Source organism: Drosophila elegans, unplaced genomic scaffold (genome assembly GCF_018152505.1).
Source record: "Drosophila elegans isolate 14027-0461.03 unplaced genomic scaffold, ASM1815250v1 contig_208, whole genome shotgun sequence".
Lineage (NCBI taxonomy): Eukaryota > Metazoa > Arthropoda > Insecta > Diptera > Drosophilidae > Drosophila > Drosophila elegans.
In genome coordinates this window covers 23565096-23588170 of record NW_024545578.1, presented here as the reverse complement: position 1 = coordinate 23588170, position 23075 = coordinate 23565096, and the positions used below count along the sequence as shown (strand labels likewise).

Sequence of the window (23075 nt, the reverse complement as noted above, 5' to 3'; positions counted from 1 at the left end):
TGGATAAAAAAAAAATCGAAAAAAAACGAAAGCTCGGTAATTACAATTGCGCTTCTTATCAGTACGATATGTGATATGCTAATTGACTTGTTGCCATCACACCTGCTCTGCAAAACGTCAATAGAGACAGGTTCGATCAGTTTCGAACCTTCGCCCGACGCTACCAAAATCACACTGATTTCAATTTTGGTATTGCCATTGCACCTTATCGGGTAAATGAGTTCCCTTTATCAGTGTGTTAGTAAACACACCGGCATTTGGCCTTATCAGCCTTTGTTTTTTATTTGCTTCGTTATTTTTTTTTGTACTTTTGTGGGGGGCTACCCACACGCTTACCCTTTGCCCCTGCTAACTGTTTTCGCTATTCGCTTTTTATAAAAGTACCCTGCAATTTACATATGCTTCATATTTGCAGTTAGGTAACCAAGTATATAAATTGACTTGGTCACTGCACAAACGAATAACCTTCTTTTATAGAACAACTTACTTTGATATAAATAATATTTAGGTAATGTTAGTTTGCCAATTTCGCCAAAAAGGTTCGTAATAACCTACTACTATGCGTAAGCACTATATTTTCGGTTTATTGGCATACGGTATTTGCGAAACATCTAAACCATGCTATAAAAGTGACTGATTAGAACAACTAGATAGCTAAGCGTTGATATGATGTTGTCCTTCATTAGCTAACTAACTATTTTTTGTTATATTAGTTAATTTAGTTAATAAAGCACATAGTTATTCAATAGTGCCAGTTAATCTGAAAGATTTCGATCCACTTTTATTATCTAAGAAGCTAACGTTCCTTTGTCTAAGCAGTTAGTATAAAAAGTTAGACAACAAAATGGACTGCAGGCACTTTGCAGCCTAATCTTATCCCCCGCCTGACACTTTCCATTCAGCCAAGGGCAATTACTCACCCATTTGTCAGGGATTGCGGTTCCAGGGAGGAGAACTCCTCCTCGACCTCGCCGATGGTGGGCAGCATGTTGGAGTGCCAGAACATGTTGAAGTAGGCCTCCGAGGGGCCGGGTCCATTAATCAGCTCCGGCGGACCCAGCTTCTCGCCATCCTCGCACACGTACTCCCTGTTGGCGGCATCCAGCTCGTCCTCGTCCTCCTCTCCGCTGCTGGAGCTCGAGTAGCAGGTGGTGGCATTGCTGTCATCCGCGATCTTCATGCATTTCCCAACGACCAGCGGCGGAGGAGACTCCCGCGAGAGATCGGCGGCCTCGGCGGCGGCGGCGGCCAAGAGGGCGGTGATGCTGTTGTGGGTCTGGAGTGAATCACATTCCTTACCCGTGCCCTTGTCCTGGCTGTGCACCAGGTCAAAGAGGCTGGGCAGCTTGTCCTCGTCCTGGGCCTTGCTCTCGTACGTCTGAATCTTGAAGCGTATCTCCCGATTGCTCGTTGGCGATGGGGTGCCCACTGGAGTTGACCTGGGCGTGGGTGGGCTCTGCTTGAAGGTCTGCATGCTCAGCTTGGGAATTTGTTGGGGCGGCGTGGTTGGAAGTGCCTGCAGCTTGGGTATTTGGGTCTTCTGCAGCGACTGCACTCGCTCTGGCGGCTTGGGCTTTGGTCCTTTGGGGGATCTTCCACTATTGGCGCTACTGCTATTTCCATTCGAACTGATGCTCTCCAGGGAGTTTGAGCTTTTCGAACTGCCACTGCCATTCAGGAGCACCGGGATAAATGTCCTTTCTGGAGCCTCTGCCGAGTTGGCTCTCTGCAAAGGCGGCCTGGGACTCGACTCCTTCGACTTGCTTCTGTACAAGTTCAGCTTGAGATCCGTTTCGGATTTCTGCTTCTGCAACAATCGTGGGATGTTTGAGCTGGGCGGAGTGCCATTCAGCGTGGGTGACACCGGCTTGGGCACTGGCTTTTGAGTGGGGCTGCTGACTATTGGGATGCGGGACTTGCCCTGCGGCGACTGCTGTTTCGGGGGCTGCAAGTGCAGCTTGATCTCACCCTCTGTCTTGGCCCGCGAGAACTTGGCCTTAGGTATTTTGGTAGCACTGGTGGGTGGTTCCCTGACCTCATTTGTGGGTGTCGTGGGGGAGTCCAGCTGCTCGTTGGTGGGAGTTTTGGGATCCTCCATGGAGGGGACACGCGGCGGAGTCACCTCGATGGGCAGTTTACTGGGTGCAGGGATTTTCCGTGGCATGGGTATGATGGAACGCTTCTTCGGCTCCACGGTGGCCAACTGGACTCGGGGCTTCGGCGTGGGCGTCGTTTCCGGACTTCTGAGCTCCACGTTCTCGTACACATTGACCTTCTCCGTCTTGAACTCCACGTTCTCGTAGTTGTTGCCGGGTATGAGCAACTTGGGATGCCCCAGGGGCTGTTCCAAGGGCAGAAACTCCTGCTCGAGCAGGGTGAATGGTTGCAGAACCTTGGCCAGCTCATGGCCATTGAGACTGCTGTCCGAGGAGTAGTTGGAGCCCATGGAGAACTTGTCGATGACGGTGGAAATGGTGCTGGCGGTGTCGTCCGACTCGGAGCCAGCCTTGATGGACTCGGTGAGTAGGTTCAGGTAGTACTCGGCATCCGGTGGCGGGGTCAGTGGCTTCTCGATGACCAACTGTGCCTGGTTCTCCTTGGAGTTCTGTCGCCTCACCAACTTCCTCGGTGGCACTGGTGGCGGCGGCGGTGGTTGGGCATTCAGGGTGATCGAGAGCTGCTCCAGCTGCTGCTGCGGATCCTCTTCGCTGGGTGGCTTCTGGCCGTGGCCATTGCGCACCACCAGCTGTATGGCCACATTGTCTTTGAGTCCGCGGACGCAATCGATGCGGGTCATCTGCCTGACATCCCGGCCATCGATACTGACGATCTCATCGCCCTCGCGTAGGTTCCCCCAACTGGTGGCCACTTTGGAGGCGGGACTGTCGGCGGCGCAGGATTGTATGTACAGCTTCTGGACGAGTTCTGTGCTCCGTGTTCCTCCCTGGAACTTTAGGCCAAAGCCGAGACGTTCCCCCGGCAATCGGAACACTGTGACATCCTCTATTTGCTCCTCCTTCGCCGGGATTGGGGCACTTCCATTTCCCTCCTCCTCCTGACGTCGCTGCTGCAGCAACTCCATCTCGTTGATGGTCAGCACTGTGATGAACGAGGAGTCCTCCGCCACGGAGCTCTGCCGCTTGACTAGCTTCTTTAGGCGATCCTCGGCGGAAGACGTGGGATCGTCCACTTCCACTACCGTTATGTAGTCATCTTCCATGGTTGCTGTCTTCGCTGTCGTGCCATTCGCTTTTGCCATTTTTGCAGATTTGAGCTATGACCTGAGGAGAAAGGAATTACATGATTAGTTTTGTTTATTCGTTTTCATTTGTAAATAAATAGTTGCAATTTTATTTAAGTAGTTCGAGGGAGTTTATGAGATTAAACGTGGTCAAATTTTGGTAGTAAAATTGTGTAGAAATCAGATAACCTCCTTGAAACAGGTAAGAAACGAGTAAAATATAGTGATCAATGGTTCTTGAGCTGGCTTTAACCAAGATAATGGTTGTAATCTTTGCTATAGCTTTTAAAAGAGATCGTTGTTGAATTCGTTGGTGTAAGTAAGGTTTCAAACCCAAAGTCAGGATTGTAGTTGTCAATTCTACACCACCGTCATTATACTTTACAGAGTTATATTAACGTAGAACGAATGTCAAAAAAATATTAATTTAAATTAAACAAGTGCTTTTTAAGTCGATCAAGGCGAAATGAGCGGACTTATGACTTAATTTTCAAATTGAGATGTCCTATAGACTTTTTTAGCAAAAAACAATTAGATAATCACATTTATATTCTCCATGTTCTGAACGAATTCTGAAAGGAAAACTTTAAACTGAGTTTTAAAGAGCAATCTAAGCTCTCCGCCAATATTCGTTCCGTTTCCATTCCTCGTTCATCTAACTAATGCCTCTTGGTACAAAGCGCCATGAAATCGTGCATTTTCCCTCGGCGTTTTTCTTTCGCTGCCATGTTCCACTGTCAACAGAGTTGGAAAAATTTTTATGTATGCACTTTGTAGCGCCAAAATTCTCCGGCGGCACCTGTCAGTCAACACTCGGGATAGCACAAACAGTTAGGGAGCCAGAGACCCGGGCCACAGAAGCAAACAAAGGAGCGGAATCTGGGCTGGAGGAGCGCATTCTGGACGGACGGTGGCGGCTGACTGACAGCCGCTGACCATAGACATGCACTCAGAATCTATTTGATTTTAAACTAGTAAGATTTTTCTAACAAATTAATCCGATATTTCCATAACCAGCACAACTGTGAATGTCGTAAAGAATCTGCATTAGAAAGCATATCTGCACTAAAGAGTCCAACTAATAAGCAATTATTTAAAATTGACCTTTAAAAATTGTTAAAAGCTTGACAAAATACAATAATTCACTATTATACCTCAATTTTTTGTATAAAAACCTCAACTTCTCCCTCAAATGTTTTTCCCTACATCGAGTTTAGCAAGCAAATAACATTCGACTCATGCCTTCAATTAAAGGTCAATGTTTTAGCTTAAATAAGCTGAAAACAAAGGATCAAAATCCCAGCTGGAAAAGCGCTTTCCAAAGACAATTTTTCCTGAGTGTAGAAGTAAACAAAATGACCAAATGGGGCGCTGAGGAAAGTCGAGATGGGAGTGGAAAAATCGGGACCAGAGGGACTGCGATGGGATGGCAGACGAATGCCAGTCAAAGTCGCTGCTGACTGACACAGTTTGCCATTTTCGAGGAGGAAGCTGTTTGACCAGTGCATAGACGAAAGAGAGGAGAAGAGGTCAGGGTGGGGGATTGGGGAACGGGGAACGGGGAAAACCGGGCAATTGGTAAGTGCTCGCTGTCTAATTGAAGTCAAGTGCGTTACTTTGAGCCACTTCTATCCAACGGATGCCCAATCAAATTCGTTTCGCACCAAAGCCATACCAACTTTGACATTATGCATCACAAATTATGTGCAATTTTCAGATGAAAAAGGAATGCCAAAAAGAGGAGAAATATATTTCACAGCTCAGAGCTGAAAAAGAAAAATAAAGACAGCACAAAAAAAAACTGGCTCAATGAGGGCTCCAACCTCCGGCCCAAACTGTCTGCCACATCGTCTAAAGGTAACAATTTATATAATGAAACTGATTTCAAATTTGTGATGTTCGGAGACTCGGGGAACTGACTCGACTCGTTTGCCGTGCCCCAATCGCAATCGCAATCCCGGTCCAGTTCTCGTTCCTGCTCCCGACATTGGTAATTACCGGGCACTGGCCAAAACCACAGTTATAGCCACATAAAAACGTACAAAAAAAACACATAATAAGTAACGACGGGCTCAGAGAAAAGTCCGATATAAATAAAAAAGATATAAGTGGAAAGCTTCTGATGTGGCAGATAGAATTCTCTAAAGGTAAATACTAAAATGCAAACTTTAATAATTTTTCCATTACCATTTTTTCTACAACTCTTTACCCAAGGGGCCTAGCGCCAAAATGCCACCAGCTGAACTCAAATTTAAGCCACGAGAAAATCCAGACAGCAAAAAAACTCCTCGAAAAGGGTATACAACTTCAGTGACAACAACAGTAGCGGTAAAAATACAGTAAATTGAAACAAGTTTAAGAACTGAACCGGCCAGTGTCGTGGCTATTGGTCACCTGTCCGTCGAGGAAGAGCTCCATCGACTGCTTTTCGATTACTCTCCCCCAAAAAATGTACCCATGGTGGTGGGGCACGGGGCCTTTGGCGAGGGAAGGGAAAGGGGAAGGGGAAGGAGTCGCATGAGTACATGATTCGGCAACTTTCTTGCAACGGAGCTCTGCAACTGGTGGAGAGAAAAAACCCGTCGCTAAATCATCTGTTCGGAGCCAGCAAAACCCACCTGACGGCCTGACTTTGTGTGGGAGTCTGTGGTGCAAGATTTTTGCGGTGGCTTTGAAAATTGTTTGGAATTTTTCCCCCTTGCCGTTTTGCAACACGTTGATTCCTTCTTTTTGTTTGATAAAAAGAAAGTTGACATAAATTGTTTCGTACTTTTTTTGTCAGTTTTTTTTTTTGCACATTTGAGGTTGCGAAAAATCCAAAAAAAAAAAAAAAAAAATGTTTGCGGTTGCCTTTTTGGTTTGGTCGTGCAGAGGAAGGAAATAACTGAGGTTGAGTCGAGTTTTTGGCAAGTTTGTTGTGGGATCTTTTGGTTTTCTTTTCATTTCTTTTGGTGTTGCATTTTGAAAGTTCGTGAAACAAGTTAATCGCCTCCGTCTTTGTCTTGATTTTATGGTTAGTTCGGATGCGACTAGTTTCCAGTGACAAGGGAGTGATAAGTGGGTTGGCACTTGATTAAGGTTTTTTGTTACTATTATATAACTTTAGAGCTAATGTATGGATTTGGTAACGAAATGAGCATGTTTAAATTTGGTTACGAGACGAGCATGTTTAAGCACTTGCTAAAGGGATCCGTTAAAGTAATGAAAAGCGTTCAGCCCAATAATTAAATTGTTTAATACCGTTTTATAAACCAGTGTTTTTATAATAGCATAACCTATTTTAAATTTAACACTTAAAACAACTTTTTGTTTTAAGCAATGTGATACTGTTTGAAATTTAGTTGTAGATAAAGCCAGTTAACCTTTTCATTTGCTTTCTTTTTTATATTTTATTATATTTTAATTAAAAATCACTTTAAAGTATATAACTCAGTTTTGTTGAACAAAGCTCATAAGTTAATGATCGCATTAGGAGTAGCATTTTAAATTTATTATCGGGCAGCCCCTCGCAAAGCAACTATTTTGCTACCGCTAGTTTCCCTTTCGAGTTCCCATATTAAGTATAATAAGCTAACTTTAAGGCACTTCCTATTTCCCCCTCATTCGATTTCATTAACAAATTTGCCCGCTGTGTTTGAAAAATATGCTTTAAATGCATTTAATTAAAAACATTTATGCAAATTGCAAGCGGTGGCCATTATAATAGCAACAAAAACCAAGTGCCGCGATGAACAATGAAGGCAGTAGAGGCCCCCCCTTTCCCAGTTTTCAGTAGAGCTTCACACCCATTTGCTATGCGACTGACCGCAGTTTCCCGCCCATTGGTTTTCCCCCCGGTTTTCCAGACCATCCCCCCTGGCTGCTCTTTCTTGCTCATTATCTTCGTTGGGGTAAATTATGGGAAACTAGCGCAACAGTTTTTTTTGCCCCCACCTTCCCCGTTGGAAAAAAGTCAATGCTTATGCTAATTTCTTTGCTGCGGAACTTCCTTTGTCCCCCTTTCCACCTCACCACTCTGCCCCATTTCGAATGCATTTTAATTGCACTTTTTCCTACCGCTCCGCAAGAAACTAATAACTGGCAATTTATTAAAATGTTTTGCGGTTTGCCAGCAAAGTGCCGCGTTGATGCAGCGAAAACGTGTATCTCGTACAATTTTGGACATTTGTTTTTGCTATATTAAAAATATGGCAAAACTGGCGGGTATTGGGCAAACAAAAAGCCAAGAAAATAAGGCAAATAAGCCAAGAAGTGAATTTTTGCTATGCGAGCCAAATGCGTTAAGCGAGGCGTGAAAATTTCTCTACCCAACTCGCCTGCGATTTATGTGAGAATTATGTTAAATTAGCCAGCGAAGCGTGCGGTGCGACGCTTCCCCTTCCAAAGACCTCTTCATCCCAAGGCAGAATAACAAATCTGATAAATTCATCAAAACCCACAAAAAAATACAAGAAATTTGAAGGCAAGCAAGTTGGTTTCAAGTGGAGTAAGTGGGAACTAGTTCATTTTATCTGGGAAACTTATCTAAAAAGATGCTTAGTAAGACACGTCCAGAGACAAATTTATAAGCTTATCTAATTATGATCTAAGTAATTACCTTGCAATTGAATCAATGTAATAAAGATTGTTTTAAAACCTACTTTTTCCTTAGCCTCCATGAATATTTAAAATAGATTATTCAAAAATGAAAATATTTTCTAAATCAGCTAAGCTGAACATTCTAATAATTTGCATCTTATTATGTATTGATTTCTTTCTTTTTAAAAACACGTTGGCTTTGCTTCCATATTTTTGTCACAATGTCTATACAAATCAGACGAATTTCAAAGCTTTATATTAGGAAGTTTTTAATTCGGTTGAAAAGGTTTACCCAGCCCGAAAAATAAAAACCCAATCATGAGCCACAACGAAGTGCCTTCCGATGAATCGATGGCTGAGAAGCGTGAGTCGAGAGCAAGATCATCCGACAGGGAGATCAGATGTCTCTTAGATGACCTCCATCTGCAGATGTTTCACCTTATGGAGGACGAGGAGCTATTGCATTTGCAGCTCAACAAGCAGTCATGTAGAGCTCGATTGTTCCTGGCCAGGACGAGATTGCTCCAGGGCTCTGAACGAACTTCTGCGGAGGTCCAATTGCCTAGAGGACGATCCTACAAGGCACTCACACGTGTTATCGAGGTATCGAAAAACTGGGGCAGCGCTTTGAAGATCTCGCGACATCCAGTTGAACCGATCCTTGGATATTTCCGGCCCCTAACAAGTATCTTCGGAAGTCTGGTGCCTGAAAGCTTACGATTAGCGAGCCGGCATTGGTACCACTGCCTGGATCTGGTTGCAGAATGTGCGAACATTCGAAAGGAACTCCAATCGACGATCACCTCCATTAAGATGCTGCAATCGGCCCTTGATTGAAGATAATCGTCACAGATGATTTTAGATTGAAGGCAGCCAACCAAAATGCGAAGTTAAAAGTAATGCTCTTAAATAGCATAGTAGTATTATAATATAACATAACAACTTTTTAAGAATTTCTATATAACCGGCTATACTGACATTTAAGAAATATGTATCTTCACAGGCAAAACTGTTAAATGGAGTTGAATTTTTTTATTGTTACCTTGATTGAGTAATATTGTAATTAAATAATATAATAATATACAATGTATTTTTTGTTTTGAATTAACTATATTTTGCTTAACTTTAAAACAAATAACAAGCATAAAAATGTGTTATTTCGGCAAGCCGAAACTTGCATATCATTGCAGCTATACAAAAATTAAATATTTTATAAAATGTCTATATTTGGATACCTCGATTTTTATGAACAACGAAGCTATTCATATTTTCCTCTACATTTTTCAACCGTTCCTATGGCAGCTATCATAATATATATATTTTTGATCAGGATCAATAGCCGAGTCGATCTAGCCATGTCTGTCTGTTTGTCTATATGAACGTCGAGATCTCAGAAACTATAAAAGATTTGGGACTTGGTACTCAGATTCTAGTAGTTCCTATGCAGTTTAAGTTTATTTTAAAACGGAGCCAGTTTTACTCCCACAAATCGTGAATCTGTGTGTGTATTTCGGACATACCTGTCAAAAGACACAAACATTTTTAAAATCGAGCTTATATATTAGAAGTTGTAGGGTTATGAAGTCCTCTGCCGCGCTCTGCCGCTGTTCGGCCGTTGCTCTGCAAAGAGCAATATATAATTTAGCTATAGGATATAGTCGTCCCATCCGCCCCGATCCCACTTAAATACTACCTGCAATAGAAATAAAACTTTTGAGAGAATGTCATTTAGGTAACTGTATAGCTGAGAGATACATATATTGTAATATATATATTCCTTCACTGGATTGAAAGCTTTTGACTGAACTTATAACTCCCTCTGCAAGGTAAATAAAAGTTCCAATCAAAATCTTAATTTCACTATCAGTTACAGCAAACTGTCCCTCTTAAGTTAATATTTTATTAGCTATTATTCGGCTAACGATTCGTATTGTTGACAATATGGAAAAAGAATGCCATTTCCGAACTAAAGGTTTGTCTATGTAAATTACCTGAGCAGTTGTATTAGTTCATGAATATCACTACACAACTCTTTCTGATGTCGCGTTTTAATTAAGATAAATTACACTGTTCCCTGAACTCCACACAAATTTCCCCTCTGCCACCTCCACAAACGTCTTTCTCGATAACCCTTGCAGTGCCTGGCATCAATTATAGTCTAGTTAAAAATAAAATCAAATGCCAGAGCAGACGGCATTGACAACATTGTCGATTCGGTGGCCAGGCAGCCCCTTCTGGGTGCCCCGCCCCCTTTTTGCGGAGTCGTGGCGGCGGCAATTATGCGGCATTTTCTTTGGCCCCTAGCCACAAACGAGTTTCTTTCCGCCGAGATATCTTTGTTTGCTGTACTTCTGCGACATGCAGCGGCAACTACAACAAAATACCAGAAATAACTTGAAAATCCATTAAACAACTGTCGGACACAAGTCGGCCTGGCCTGGCCAAAAGGGATAAAGATAAAAGTTTTGTCAACCCGCGAAACGCGAAACGTGAAACGAAGGGCGGCTGTGGGGCCTTGACAAGTGATAACAATGTGTCAGGCGAAGTCGGCGTAAAACGTCCTTGGCTTCGATTTCAGATCGGCAAACTTCAACTCTGACTTCGACTTTTATTGATTTCTGCAAACACTCTCGAGAGGCAAAAAGTGAAAGGCCACTGCTAGGGTTTCCATAACCTGTTTCCACAAAATATTTGTACAATTTGTATTTCTTGTGCATTAAGAAAGTAAAACCAGCTGTCGATTGCGGGAGTTGCGTGGGTCCAATACGGTCCAGTTCCCCCAGAAAAAAATAAATAAACACAACTCCGCGATCAAGCTAGAGAACTGGATTTTTATATGGTCGTGGGTCGTCGCAGCAACGAAAAAGTTTATTACCCGTTGAAAATATTTTGTAAAGAACCTTAAGAGAACAATTTTTTTCATTGACCAATTTTGTTTACGCCAAAAGTAGTAAATCATTGTGTTTAATTAACCATTAATTCATTTATGTTTTATGGCAATATGGCCAATTTTACAACCTGCAGAACTAGGAAAAATGTAAGTAAAAAAACAACTTAAATAGTTTTGAAAACCAAAATCCGAAAATTTAGAATTTGTACATAAACAAATTCTTTAAATTCTTTAACATTTATTGGGAAAAAATAAATACATAAATAATTTTCAGAAAGTTTTCAAATAATTCTAAATTAATTATTACAGTAGCAAGAGTCCCTTGTGTTAACTGCAATCCACTCCAAGTACCGAGAGACTCGAGTATAGACACCAGGAGCATCGGGCTTGGCACATCCATAGCCAAATGACACAACGCCAGCCAATCGGAAAATACGATCCCTGACGATCAATGGACCACCACTGTCACCCTAAAGATTTTAAACAAAAGGCGTTGATATTTTTACACTCAGTCAAAAAATTCAGATTGTGCCAGAAATTCGTCCTTAATTTAAAATACAATTTATATTATTTGCTATCAATACGCTCAGAAAACTAGATTCCTTGAATTAAGGAAAACATGTCATAATTTTAGGATAAATGGCCTTAATGCTTCCTTCTACTTGATACATACTTTTCAAGGAATACAAAATACCCTTTTTTTCAACGAGTAACGGTTATAATTCACTATTAATTAAGTTAAAAATTTGAAAGACTTTTGAATTAAAATCACTGCCACGATAGAAAATATCAACTTTTAAGGACGATTTTCCAACTTGAACCGATTTAACCGCTTTGAAACCCACCTGACAGGCATCCCGACCTCCGGTTTGGACATAGCCCGCACAGAGCATGGTGTCCACGATCATGGACCGGTACGAGGTGGCTCGGCACTGGGCATTGGTGATGATGGGCACCACCACCTCCTGCAGGACACTGGAAGTGGAGCCGCCCTCCTGGCTGAGACCCCATCCGGCCACGATGGCCTTCTGGAAGTCGAAGTTCTGCAGCCAGTTGCTGGGCAGACAGGCGGGTCGCATCGTGTCCACCAGCGGGATCGGCTGGTCCAGGCGCAGTAGGGCTATGTCGTGGACCAGGCTCACGGGGTCATAGCCCACGTGGGCATGGGCGAAGGCCACCGACCGGGTGACCCCCAGGTGGGTGGAGCTCCTGTCCAGCTGCAGCAGCCGCACGGACACGCCCCTCATGTCCATGCCGTGGACGCAGTGGGCGGCGGTCAGGACATAGCGATCGTTGATCAAGGTTCCACCGCAGAACAGGAAGGTTCCGCGAATGATCTGCGCAATCCATGGATATTTATTCGTCCGCACTTGGGTGCCGCCCACAATGCGATTCACATTGGGAACGCCGCAGGCTGCAAACGGATTGGAATTGGAATTCGATGGGATCTATAATCTGGGTGGTCTTTGGCGGAAAAACTGTCTCAGCCAGGAATCGAAAACGTGGGGCAATCGGAGGATTTTACACCAGAATTATTAACTTTTAAAATATTCGAACGTGCTTTGGTAAAATGATAATAATATTCACACATAAAAGTTATTATTAAAATGTTTAGAATAGGAATTTTCCTTCAGCAAATAAACAAATTTTTCTACAAAATTTATTTAAATTAGTTACGTTTGTATACTCAGTTTAAAGTCTTCCTATGCAATTAATATCCAACATCCAAGTGATTAAAATGATGCAAAAATTGTATCTTTATGTTAAGTGTGGCTTTTGCTATCATTATTTTTAGCCTACATAACTTTAAGGTGTTATTTTATTGCTTCACATTTTTTAATGCATATTAACAAACCGTTTTATTGACTCGTTCAATTCGGTTACACGAAAAACTAATGAAATGAAGTCGTTGGCTATGTTCACAGGCCGTTTCACCAAACACGTTTGAATATAATAAACGCATTATATAGGCGTACAATAGCCGATTCAAATTTCCAATTATTAGTCGCAGATTAGCCGGGATCGTTTCGTTCCCCGGCTGGTTTGGATTGGCACTACAATTTTCCCAACTCACTGCAGCTGGCGCAGCGATTAACACGAAACGCCTTGGCACCACCGCCCTCGAGGGGGGAAATCGGGGAGGAGGCCGGATCCGAAGGAGTTTCGCTGGCCACGCCCAAAACATTCGATAAGATTTGCTGCTTATGGCCCTCAATCAGATCATCAATGTAGTCCGCCTGCACTCCGGGCGGTGGACCGGAATTGGAAGTCGAAGTCGAAGTCGCATTCGTAGTCGTAGTGCCATTGACTGGCAGAGGTGGCAATCGCGCTGGCTTCGGATAGAAATAACCGCGGGAAGGTGGCTTATAATTATAGACGGCCCAACTCCGATCGCAAATCGAAATGAGAGCAAGGAGGAACAGAAATGCTGGCGGATTAAGTTTCATATTCCCGGCGAATCGAACCGAACCAATCGCTGAGCAAACGCAAACTGATGCGGTGCCTTGGCCATTTAACGGTTCTTATAGGCCAGCACGCTCAACAGATCCATCTTAATATTTAAATACACATGTATATGCACGCGAAACGTTAACAGCTTAATGACGCTCTTAAACTGTCCATCAAACTATTTTATCAGCCAAAATTTCTTTGCATATTCCAAATCTTCAGCGGAAAGCCCTTTATCATCACTTGACCTAGTTTCACAAAAGCGAACTGAACCCATTTGTCAATAAATCTGGCAAATATCGTTTTAGCATTTTAACATCGCAGAATCGCAGAACTTTGATGTCTGCAAAGTGATTCCGTGTTTTGTCTTTATCAAACCTTTATTTAAATGATCAAATCCGCTTTCTTTTCACCCAAAATCGAAATAAAACCCCGCTTCGGTGGGCTATAAATCTAATAGGGCACTCAAATTTCTGGATTGATATCGCGCTTATGGGATTAATAACTCTTGGTCTGGTTTACGTTTTGACCCATAAATTAATTTTACGGCCCAGAGAAATTGCCAATCTTTTTGCGACCCAGAAAGGAACTCGAATACAGCTAAAGGTTGATGAGAATATTGAAGGTTAAACCGCATATGTGGAAAACGTACTTTTCTGATCACATCGTAATTACAAGCCATCAAAAGTTGCTGACCACATTTGGTTTTGGGGTTAATAAAGGTTAATTCTGTTTGTTCAATCGGTATATTCGATGAGAAAAGAATTGAATAAGTTGAAATTTCGAGGTGGTTAGCATTAAATCGAATTAATTTTATAATTTACCTTTTAATTCCCAAAACTAATATATAAAAGGCATGAGCCCATTTTAATAATTATATAAAAAGTTTTTTTTTCCACATAACATTTCAACGGAAGTGGCTTCGGAAAACGCCCATACATATTATATTAACACGAAAAAACCCGAAAAAGATTTCCTCAAATGAAAGTAAATTGACTTCCCCAAATCAAAAGCTTAACAAGCGGTCCATAAAAAACGTTCGTCCCACAACACGGAATATTCTTAAGCCGTTCGAGAGAAAATAGAAAGTAAAAAGAACTCCCAAGTAAATTGGGTCAAACTAATGAAGATGCCGATAAAGATGCGTATAATCGAAGAGTCGAGCCCGAGGACTGGAAATACTTGTAAATGGGTTGATGTTTATAATCTGTCCGCTTGATGAACCAACAGCCAAGCCAAAGACCCCAACCCACAGCTCCAGGTATAATAATGTCACAAGGTGCACGAAACCAGGGCCAGACTTCGACTGCGACTTGGGATCTGACCCCGGTGAAAGAGCGTCCAAGTATTTGGGTCAGCCGACGAAGTGAGGCGTTAGCTTGGAAGATTGAATAGATGATGACACCAAAGCCACAGCCACAACCTCAGCCACAGACACAGACTCACGCACACTGCGCCAGAAAGAAAGTCTCTTTAATTTATTTATTTATATGCAGGCCGCTAGAATCAATGAGAAGAAAGTTCTTCCACGCCAATCCAGCATCCCGAACGAAACGAGTTTCTCTCTTTTTGGGGCTCTTTGCAACTCTCTTCCACTCAGAACGAAACTTGACTTGACTTTGAGTCGCCTTTCATTGTGGGCCTTTCATTGAGAAAGGCCTAAAGTAGGTGCCTCATTGAGTGAAGTGGAGTTTTGTCTTACCCAGACACTCAGAGCAAATCTAACAAATTATAATTCCAAAATCATTAATAATTTGCCAACAAGATAATACAACTACAATTAACACCAGTTTTTTGTGACCAACTGACAGTGCTGTTAAATGTTAAATTTTATAGACAATTCAGTGGAGTTTGTATGCATTTTATGCAAAAAAATAGTATGTCAAGGTGAGCTTAAAACTTTGAAATAAGTTTATTATTTTATTTTAGTATACATTTATAATAAACGATAATTTAAATCGCTAACTAGTCAATAAAAAGCTATATTTGTCAGTACACTTAATCAGCAAAAGTTTATAACAATAAATCATACTACAATACATTCGGTCTTTATTTATTAAGATAGGATAGTTGAGGACCCATTCTCAATATCACAGAAACTTTTCCTGTTCAACTTAAAACGTTTATGTTCAAGGGTGTTAAGGCTTCGATATTAATTTATAACTAACAACTTAACTGAACCTCTCCGATTTTATTTCTCTTTGAGCTGTCTAGAGATCTACGCCTGGCTTTTTATGGTCAAGAGCTGTTGCCGTATTGCAGTTGTTGGTCAGAGCGTTCCACTTGCAATAAACTGGGTCATTTGCAAAAGTCGAGAAGATGCAGCAAGCCAACTGAGCTAAAACCAGAAGTTCAGGTGGAAAGGCGGCAATATAAGTCGTGGCTTAAAGCGTTCTTAAAACCTGACCAAAAATAAATTAAATTTCAATTAGCTAGTCCTCAGCCAGACAGCCACTCTTCAAATGCGTTGTGGCTTTTGTATGTTGCATGTTTGGCATGCGCTTGTCGTACAAATTTGTTAGCAATTATCGCATTTTTTTCAGTTGGTTTGTGGTTATTGTATTTTGTTAGTTAGCCAACCATTTGTTGCTTTATTTTAATGATTGTCACCTGAGCCTTGTGCAACTTTCTCAGGCTTCATTAAGTTTCACCCGAGCCGGCCACGATTTTGCTTATGACTTTTTGGAATCGCTTTTGGAATTGTTTGCCATCTGCGGATTTTCTGCGCATCGTGAATTGAATGTAATTGAATTGCAAGTGAAGGTATGATAAATGGTTAATGCAGACAATTTTAATGTGTTTTTAATATGCATTTTGTCTGGGTTGTGGGGAACATGTTGCGTAGTTTTCACTGTGTATCCTCTATTAATTTAAATGTGCCTCTATCTTTATGATTTTTCTTCTTCAGCGATATTTTGTTGAAAACATACTTGTATCTCAGTTTGAGAAATTAATGTTTAATAAATAGTCGTAATTTTAAGTGCTAAAACCAGTTTTTGGTTTCAGTCATTTGCGTTAAATTCATTTGTGTCTTAATTTACAGAATTAATTTATGTTAAGCACATAACATATGAGTAATAAGAAATGTGGGCACTTAATTTCCCATATCTACTATAGAATTGAATTTCTATAAAAATGGCATAAACAAGTTTTTTGCTCAAGTCTTTTGTTTTCTCAAGGCGCCTTGTTCGTTTTCAACATGACTCAAAATAAATCATATAAAATGCGAGTAGGATAGGAAAAAATCAAATATCATTGTGGACCACCTTCAACTTCGTTTGACATTTGAAAGTAACCAACAGCAAACGGCAGAGAAGTATGCAAAAACGAGTTTGCAAATGGACAAAGTCACTCTCAATTTTCTCGGGCTCTTCATTTGTTTATGGAAAGCCACGCAGCCAATCAAAATACTATTTGAATAAAATATAAAGTAAGTAGCGAGAGATAATGCTAAATTAAACTTCAAACTGGTTGGGGCTGTTGACTTCATCAGCCGGGCTCCATTTACGGGCCACAAAAAAGTCGTTACTCGTATTACCCGCCACCGTCCAACGCCTTTTGTGGGTTCTACAAAAGCGGCAAAAGGCCCCCGATCCCCATCCTTCTGGTGGGTGTTTGTATTGTATGTGCCACGCAATTGTGCGGTGAGGTAATTAATAAGCCAACAACAACCCAATTGAAACCGAGCGTTGCGTTTTGTTGCACCTTTTCAGCCTTCTGAGAGTGAGTGTCGAACTCGGCCCGGGCATACTAAGTAGCCGCCAATAGTTGGCTCACTTGGCTCACTTGGCTTACTTGGCTTGCTTTGGCTTGGCTCAGTTCGGCTTTATTTCATTACTGACCATACCCAAGACGAGTTTCGGTTAACTGTTGTAGGGCTTCAGAGCTTGGGGGCTTTGCGCAAGTGCAGTGGCACCGAAACAAACACAAAAGTTAATGCAAACGAGCCCAAAATGCAGAGCCACATTTTAAGGGATAATGTTTCAGCAGTTGAAGGCTTAGGGTGCATGTTTGCCATAAGGTTATAATCGAAATCTCAACTCTTTATAAACAAAAAATTCATACTTTAGATTTTTTTTCTTATTAAATAACTTTTTAAATCATTAATTCGTTATAAATACTTTTGAATAAGTGGCAACATGTAATACAGTTAAATATTAATTTTTGATAACCGTTACCTATTCGTTGGTCCTTAAAAAATGACAAATATACATTGTTTATAACCTATAAAAAAATGTTGTGCTTTAGCATACTAGTCATCAAATTATTAAAAAAAATTTTAAAGAATTTTTTTAAGTTAGTTCTTGGTAATATTACCTTATAAACTTGAGAATAAGAAGCAAATTAACTTTTTTTCCAGAACAAAGAGTATTTGAAAATAATTACTTTTAAATCGTTGCCATTTGTACATTTTTTTTTATATAATTTTTAGATTAATTTAGTTAAGCCATCAGTTATTTGTTTTGAAGGACCTCATTTCAACACTCTCAATATACAACAATTTATGATTTTTACATTCGTTTTAAGTGCACCGGTCTTAGTGGGTATCTTCCCATATCCAGCAAACATGCCAATACATTCTATTTAGCACTCGATGTGTGCCTGCTGCAATCCGAACACACTTCAAGGGGTTTGGAGTTTGCAGATTGGCGAGGCCATTGCCTAGAGACCAGACTCGATAGCAGACCCCATACCTATGCAATATTTCAGAAACGGCAACTGCAACTTCAGGTTGTCTAACAATTTTAACCCAGTTTTGTATATTTCTTTTTTTCGTTTCGTTTCGTTTCGTTTTCTTGCTTTCCACATTCTTGTAGGAGCCATAAACAAGTTTTTTCTCGGCCCGAGCCGTGGCAAAAATGGCTGGAAAATAGAAACAGAAACGAAACAGAGTTTGGTGCGCAAATTGCAAATAGCAAAAGCAAATTGAAATTGAAGCTAATGAAAAGGCCAAGTGGCTTGGAAGGAGAGGAAGCAATTGCCACATTGATCAAGTTACAAATCAGCCCTCTGCGAAACGCAAGAGGATGTGTGTGGTCAGGCAGTACGGTTGCGAAATGGGGGTCAATAGGGATTTACGGTTAGACGACATGCGGGGCGGCTAAGTAGGTGCGGAAATTGCCGGCCATCGCAATGAGAACGCTGGACGATTAACCATTGTCTGATGCCACCGGTCCCGCACTCGTCACTTGGCACTTGGCACTCGGCTCGATGGCTCAGTGGCTCAGTGGCTCGATCTCGAGTGGATGCTCCATCGCTGGTGGTGCAGAGTGGGTCAGCAAGTGAACGAGATTGCGGCAAATCGGGGACGAGCAACGATGGTGCGTCCGAGTCCGAGGTCTGTTACAGTTATTGGAAGCGGTTCACTTTCCGGACTTGTCGCTGCTAATTTCACAGAGTGTTATCAATTATAACGCAATTTGCTCGGGAATGCTCAATAATGTCGATCTTTAAAGAAGTACAGCAAAACGGAATAGAATCTAATAGAAAATACACAACAGAAACCGTATATTTCTCAAAGCTTATGCCTGCAAAAAATGGTTAAATAGCATCCTCTTATTTAAAATTAAGTAATACGTAAAAAAGAAGTATGACCATTTTATAACCTAAAAATCAAAACAGTTTATATATTAAAAATATTGTGAAAAAAGGGTAGATCGATTTAAAAACTTCGATTGATTCTCTGAAACATCTTAGAAATTTTCTAGAAATGAACATATCAAAACTACAACTTAAATCGTTCTTTTGATATATATTTTAAAGCTAATACTAATATCAAACTGGCTCATGTTTCCAATTCATACCCTTATGTGGCTCATAATCATGTGACATAACCGAAGAAATATTGAAAGCCAGCGAAATAAAAGTCCAAAATAACCCATATTAGCAAGTTTTATGATGCTTAAAACCTTAAACATAACTTTATGGCAATTCCAGGCCAAGATAAATAAAAGCCATTCACAAAAAAACTGGTCAACTAAATACCGCTCTATCATGACGTTGGTAAGAAGAGCGTGGAGTGGAGTGGGGGAACTAGCTTTTGTTAATGCCTTGGTGTAAAATATATTTGAAGCGTCCGCCCGGGAGTTCATTGACCTGTGTTCCAGCTACTTGGGCAGTTTTCTACCGCCTCGCGTCTGATTGTTCTTCACTTGTTATTCAGTAGTTTCGGTTTAGTTTCTTCCTCACCGTCGGCTATTTACACGGTGTCATCTCACTCCAAAGTCACACATTTTTCAAAGTCATGATCTGGGCGTACTAAATCCACTCAAAGAAATATTTTAGGCCTTTTTTAAGATATTTAAAAATTGTTTGAATGTTAATTCATACAGACAGTACCAACATTCAATTGGAAGGAATAGAAAATGTGTGTTTTAATGTATTCACTTCTGGCTCAAGAACCACTTTCCTTGAATATTATTTTGATTTTGAAGAAAAAAAAACTAAAAAACTGAATGATTTGAAATATCTAAATTCTTAACAATAAGCCAAAGTTTAAATAAATTTTTTTAGAAAAAAAGATAAGAAAACTGGGGTTTTATAAGTCTAATCTATAATATAGACCAATCTCGGTTATTTCTATAAGTGCACTGTTGGGGGACTCAAAAAGGGAGTTGGAGAAAAAATGGTAAGTATGTAGGTACAGATGGAGCTCCCGTAATGACGTATTATATTAACTTGGCTGTGCACCTGCCTTCTGGCTAACTGTTCTACAGCCCGTGGTCTCGTTTATTTGTATGCCCTTCTGCGTAATTTTCACACATAAAAGACTCGTAAAAAATGTTTTATAAACATTAAAAAGTCAAATTTAAGACAGTTTCTCTCCCTTCGCTTTGCTGTGACTTGCTTCAGGTGAAACGCTTAACGGTTCCGCATCTTTGCTCTGGGCCAAAATTCCTAGAGAAAGAAACCCAAAAGAATAGCGAACGGTATTGATAAATGTTAGAATTCTTTGCTCTGGGCTGGAACTAAAACTTTGCCCTAATGACTTATTAATTGACCAGCAATTTCGTGGACTTTTGTATGCTAAATAATATATTTAAGTCGCGCGGTTTCATCAGATGTTGATAGATGCGTTTCTTGATGGCCGTTGACACAATTATCGATACTTAATCATAACCTTGAAAATTGATGATGGCATTTATTTATATTTTTTGTATTTTTGGTCATAATTTAGATTTCGGCACTAGCTCAGGGTCTATTAGCTTTTGAGATTTTAACTAAGTAAAAATGGAAACCGGGCTTAGTAAATATTTCCCATTTGTTATTGTCTGTGCGAACAAAGTTACTGAGGATTTGAATAACATGTGGTTTTGACTTATTTCCATTTATACAAGACAGTCTCGGTACCTAAAACGTTATCACCATAAAATAATTTAAAATCTCTTAATTTTTTTTTTGCTAAATAGTCAACCAAAAAATACCGGCTAAATCTTCCGACGATCCCTAGCTCACGTTCATCTTCACATCTCCATCGACGGTCATTAATCTGCCCACGTTTTGTAAATAGCCAGCTTAAAACTCAACTAATTGCTCGCCACACTTAATTTATTTTTGTAAAATATCTTTTAGCTTGTCCGAAAAACGAAGCAATTACAAATTATACGAAAAAAAGAGCGATACGACAGGCGCTCGTTCCACTTGAGAAGTGTTGAGCTCCAATTAGCGGCAGACAATTGGCAATAAGCCGGCTACTCGCACATTTCATAGCTGATTTTATTTTTTATTTTACTTAAAACATCAACAATGGCAACCTTGACATTGGGCTTGGCAGGTGGGGGAAAAGATGTGCAACGACTTGGAAAGTTAACAACAATGGCAAAACCTCGACGGAATGTTAAACAAACTAAGCCGAAACGGTTAACTGTTTAAATATTTGAACGTGTCTGTATTGCATGCCAAAATATGCAAAGCGAACAGATACCACAACTGTAAATAAACAAATCAAGAAACAGAGCTGTGAAAAATGAATCACCGAACAAGTTTCGGACAGAGAATAATATCATTTAGATGCGAGATGAGCTCACATCCCGGGGCGATGAATGCCGTTAATAGACATCGCAAACGAGTTAACAAATGGATATGCAAAAATAAATAAAAACTAAAACGGGCAAAGAATATTTACATTAAATTTATCTTACCTTGTTGGTTGTCTGCTGTGGATTCAGTTTGATCGGTTGATTTTTGAGCACATGCACAGATAGGCAAACAATAACATTGACAGATTTGGCCTGAGCACTTTATTAGATTTTCAAATTGCTTGCATGTTATAATCACTTTAGTTTCATTAAGTTGAGTTTACTGCACTATAAAAACCGTTGAGAACTTCTGGTTAAAGTTTTGAAAGCTTTCCCTTTGCCAAGCCCACTGCTATCAATAAAATGTTATTTTTGATCGCTACCGCGGTTTCACTCTGGCCCAGCTGGAAAAGCGTTTAGCAACTCGAAGTCTTCTCCTTACTGTTGGCTTTTCCAACGAGTCATAAGTCAGGCCAAGACTTTCAATTAAGCGGCTTAAAGACAAACAACGGCAAACGAATCGTGTATGTCGGGTGGGTAATAGAGAAAAGATGCTTATGAGCCGTATGTAAAGAGTATCTATGTATCTATGTATCTTTCCGTCTTCTTTCTCTTTGGTAAAAGTGTAAAAATTACGCTACGACTTGCGCTTTCACAAAACTAACAAAAAACGAAGCGGAGATTTTTTCTTCTTTCCGTCGCTGATTTATGCACTGCGTTTGCGATGAGGATGGAGTGATATTCGTAGATACATTGCCTGGAAAACATCCACACACGACTCGATCGGCAGGGCGACTGTCTGATTTCGGGTACTCTGCCATACCTTGAGTTCCGGGTTGAATGCGCAAAAAACCTCACTACCTCTTGCTTTTTTATTCGGCTTTGGCTTAAATTCAAATTGCCGTTCGATTTAAAATAAATTAAAATACACGCACAGTTGCGCAGCCACAATGGATGCCCAGTGTGTGTGAAAGTACAAGAAGCGGCGGCAGCAAACAAAAAAAAAAAAAAACAATCAAAGTGGAAAACGTCGCCCATTTGAAAATGGAAAATTGTCAACGCACATTGAACTTGACAGACAAAAGAGAGCGCACATATACAGAAGGAAAGACAGAAAGACAGAGAGAGAGAGAGAGTGAGGCACATGCCTCAATTTACAGTTAAGCGCGGCAGACATCCACAAGATGCAAAACTCCAAAGATACTTTCGGCCAGCGGAATGCGAATCGCGGACGGCGAACCGCGAATTGCACTTGCCGCGGCAACTTTTTCATCCGACCACGAAAAAACAACGACCAGCACGACGAAAAATAATTTATCGACAACAACTTCAAAATGTAAATTTGGGAAGCCTATTACTTTTATTGTTATTTATTTGATTATACAAAAAACACATATATTTCAAAATAAATTTTCTATTTAATTAAATATTTTAAATGCATTTATTTTGCCATATCGTTTATGAAATCTTGTTCTCTCTAAACAATTCATAAAATTTGAGTTTTGGTTCAAAAAAGGCCCGTCATCTAATCAGAGATAGAAGCCTTAAATACTTTATATAAGTTATATATATTCAACAAAATGCTTTTTTTTACTTTTATAACTATAAAAAATTAAATTTTGTAATCGACTCTTGCAAAAAATAATACAAGTACATAAAGTTGACCAACAAATGTCCACTAATGAAAGGATGGGGCCCTTAAAAAAGCTTGATACTCCTAAGAATTTTAAGGTAGTGTTATATCTGCAAGTCATAACATTTTTTTTCTGTGCAACAACAAAAAGTGAAGGGGCCCCCAAAGCAAACGTCACCGAATCCCTTCCCCTTCAATTTCCCCTTGATCCCCCTTTGAATATCTGTATGTGCCTTTAAAGATCAGAGTGTGTTTGTGGCGTCTCGT

At 40.5% G+C, this 23075-nt stretch overlaps 3 protein-coding genes across 6 annotated transcripts in view; 1 reads left to right on the top strand and 2 right to left on the bottom strand.

Moving 5' to 3' along the window:
* The window catches only part of LOC108143200 (nascent polypeptide-associated complex subunit alpha, muscle-specific form), a 130015-nt gene that overhangs the window by 105474 nt on the left and 1466 nt on the right, over nucleotides 1-23075 (bottom strand). For 3 of the 4 annotated variants that reach the window (XM_017267453.2, XM_017267454.2, XM_017267456.2), the window contains exons 2-3: nucleotides 21299-21463; nucleotides 921-3281 (exon numbers count right to left, since the gene is read on the bottom strand). In XM_017267453.2, the coding sequence (XP_017122942.1) occupies nucleotides 921-3259 (2339 nt within the window). In that variant the 5' untranslated portion in view covers nucleotides 3260-3281; nucleotides 21299-21463. Of the gene's footprint in view, nucleotides 1-102; nucleotides 164-920; nucleotides 3282-21298; nucleotides 21464-23075 lie in introns of those variants that run through there. The other variant, XM_017267455.2, reaches the window with a different exon arrangement.
* On the top strand, nucleotides 8101-8790 carry LOC108143202. Its single transcript, XM_017267459.2, has one exon. It carries the CDS (start codon nucleotides 8138-8140, stop codon nucleotides 8654-8656), a length of 519 nt encoding a protein of 172 aa, XP_017122948.2. The 5' UTR covers nucleotides 8101-8137; the 3' UTR covers nucleotides 8657-8790.
* On the bottom strand, nucleotides 11006-13184 carry LOC108143130 (trypsin-1). The gene is made up of 3 exons (XM_017267370.1): nucleotides 12784-13184; nucleotides 11555-12123; nucleotides 11006-11179 (listed from the first exon to the last, which is right to left on the bottom strand). Exons 1-3 carry the CDS (start codon nucleotides 13154-13156, stop codon nucleotides 11006-11008), a joined length of 1116 nt encoding a protein of 371 aa, XP_017122859.1. The 5' UTR covers nucleotides 13157-13184.

Excerpts from the sequence above, each read along its gene's own strand:
- LOC108143130 (XM_017267370.1), bottom strand. The coding sequence starts at position 13,156 with ATGAAACTTAATCCGCCAGCATTTCTGTTCCTCCTTGCTCTCATTTCG. Across the intron at positions 12,124-12,783 it reads TAATCGCTGCGCCAGCTGCA|CCTGCGGCGTTCCCAATGTG; the intron begins GTGAGTTGGGAA and ends ATCCGTTTGCAG. Across the intron at positions 11,180-11,554 it reads GAGGTCGGGATGCCTGTCAG|GGTGACAGTGGTGGTCCATT; the intron begins GTGGGTTTCAAA and ends TAAAATCTTTAG.
- LOC108143202 (XM_017267459.2), top strand. The coding sequence starts at position 8,138 with ATGAGCCACAACGAAGTGCCTTCCGATGAATCGATGGCTGAGAAGCGT.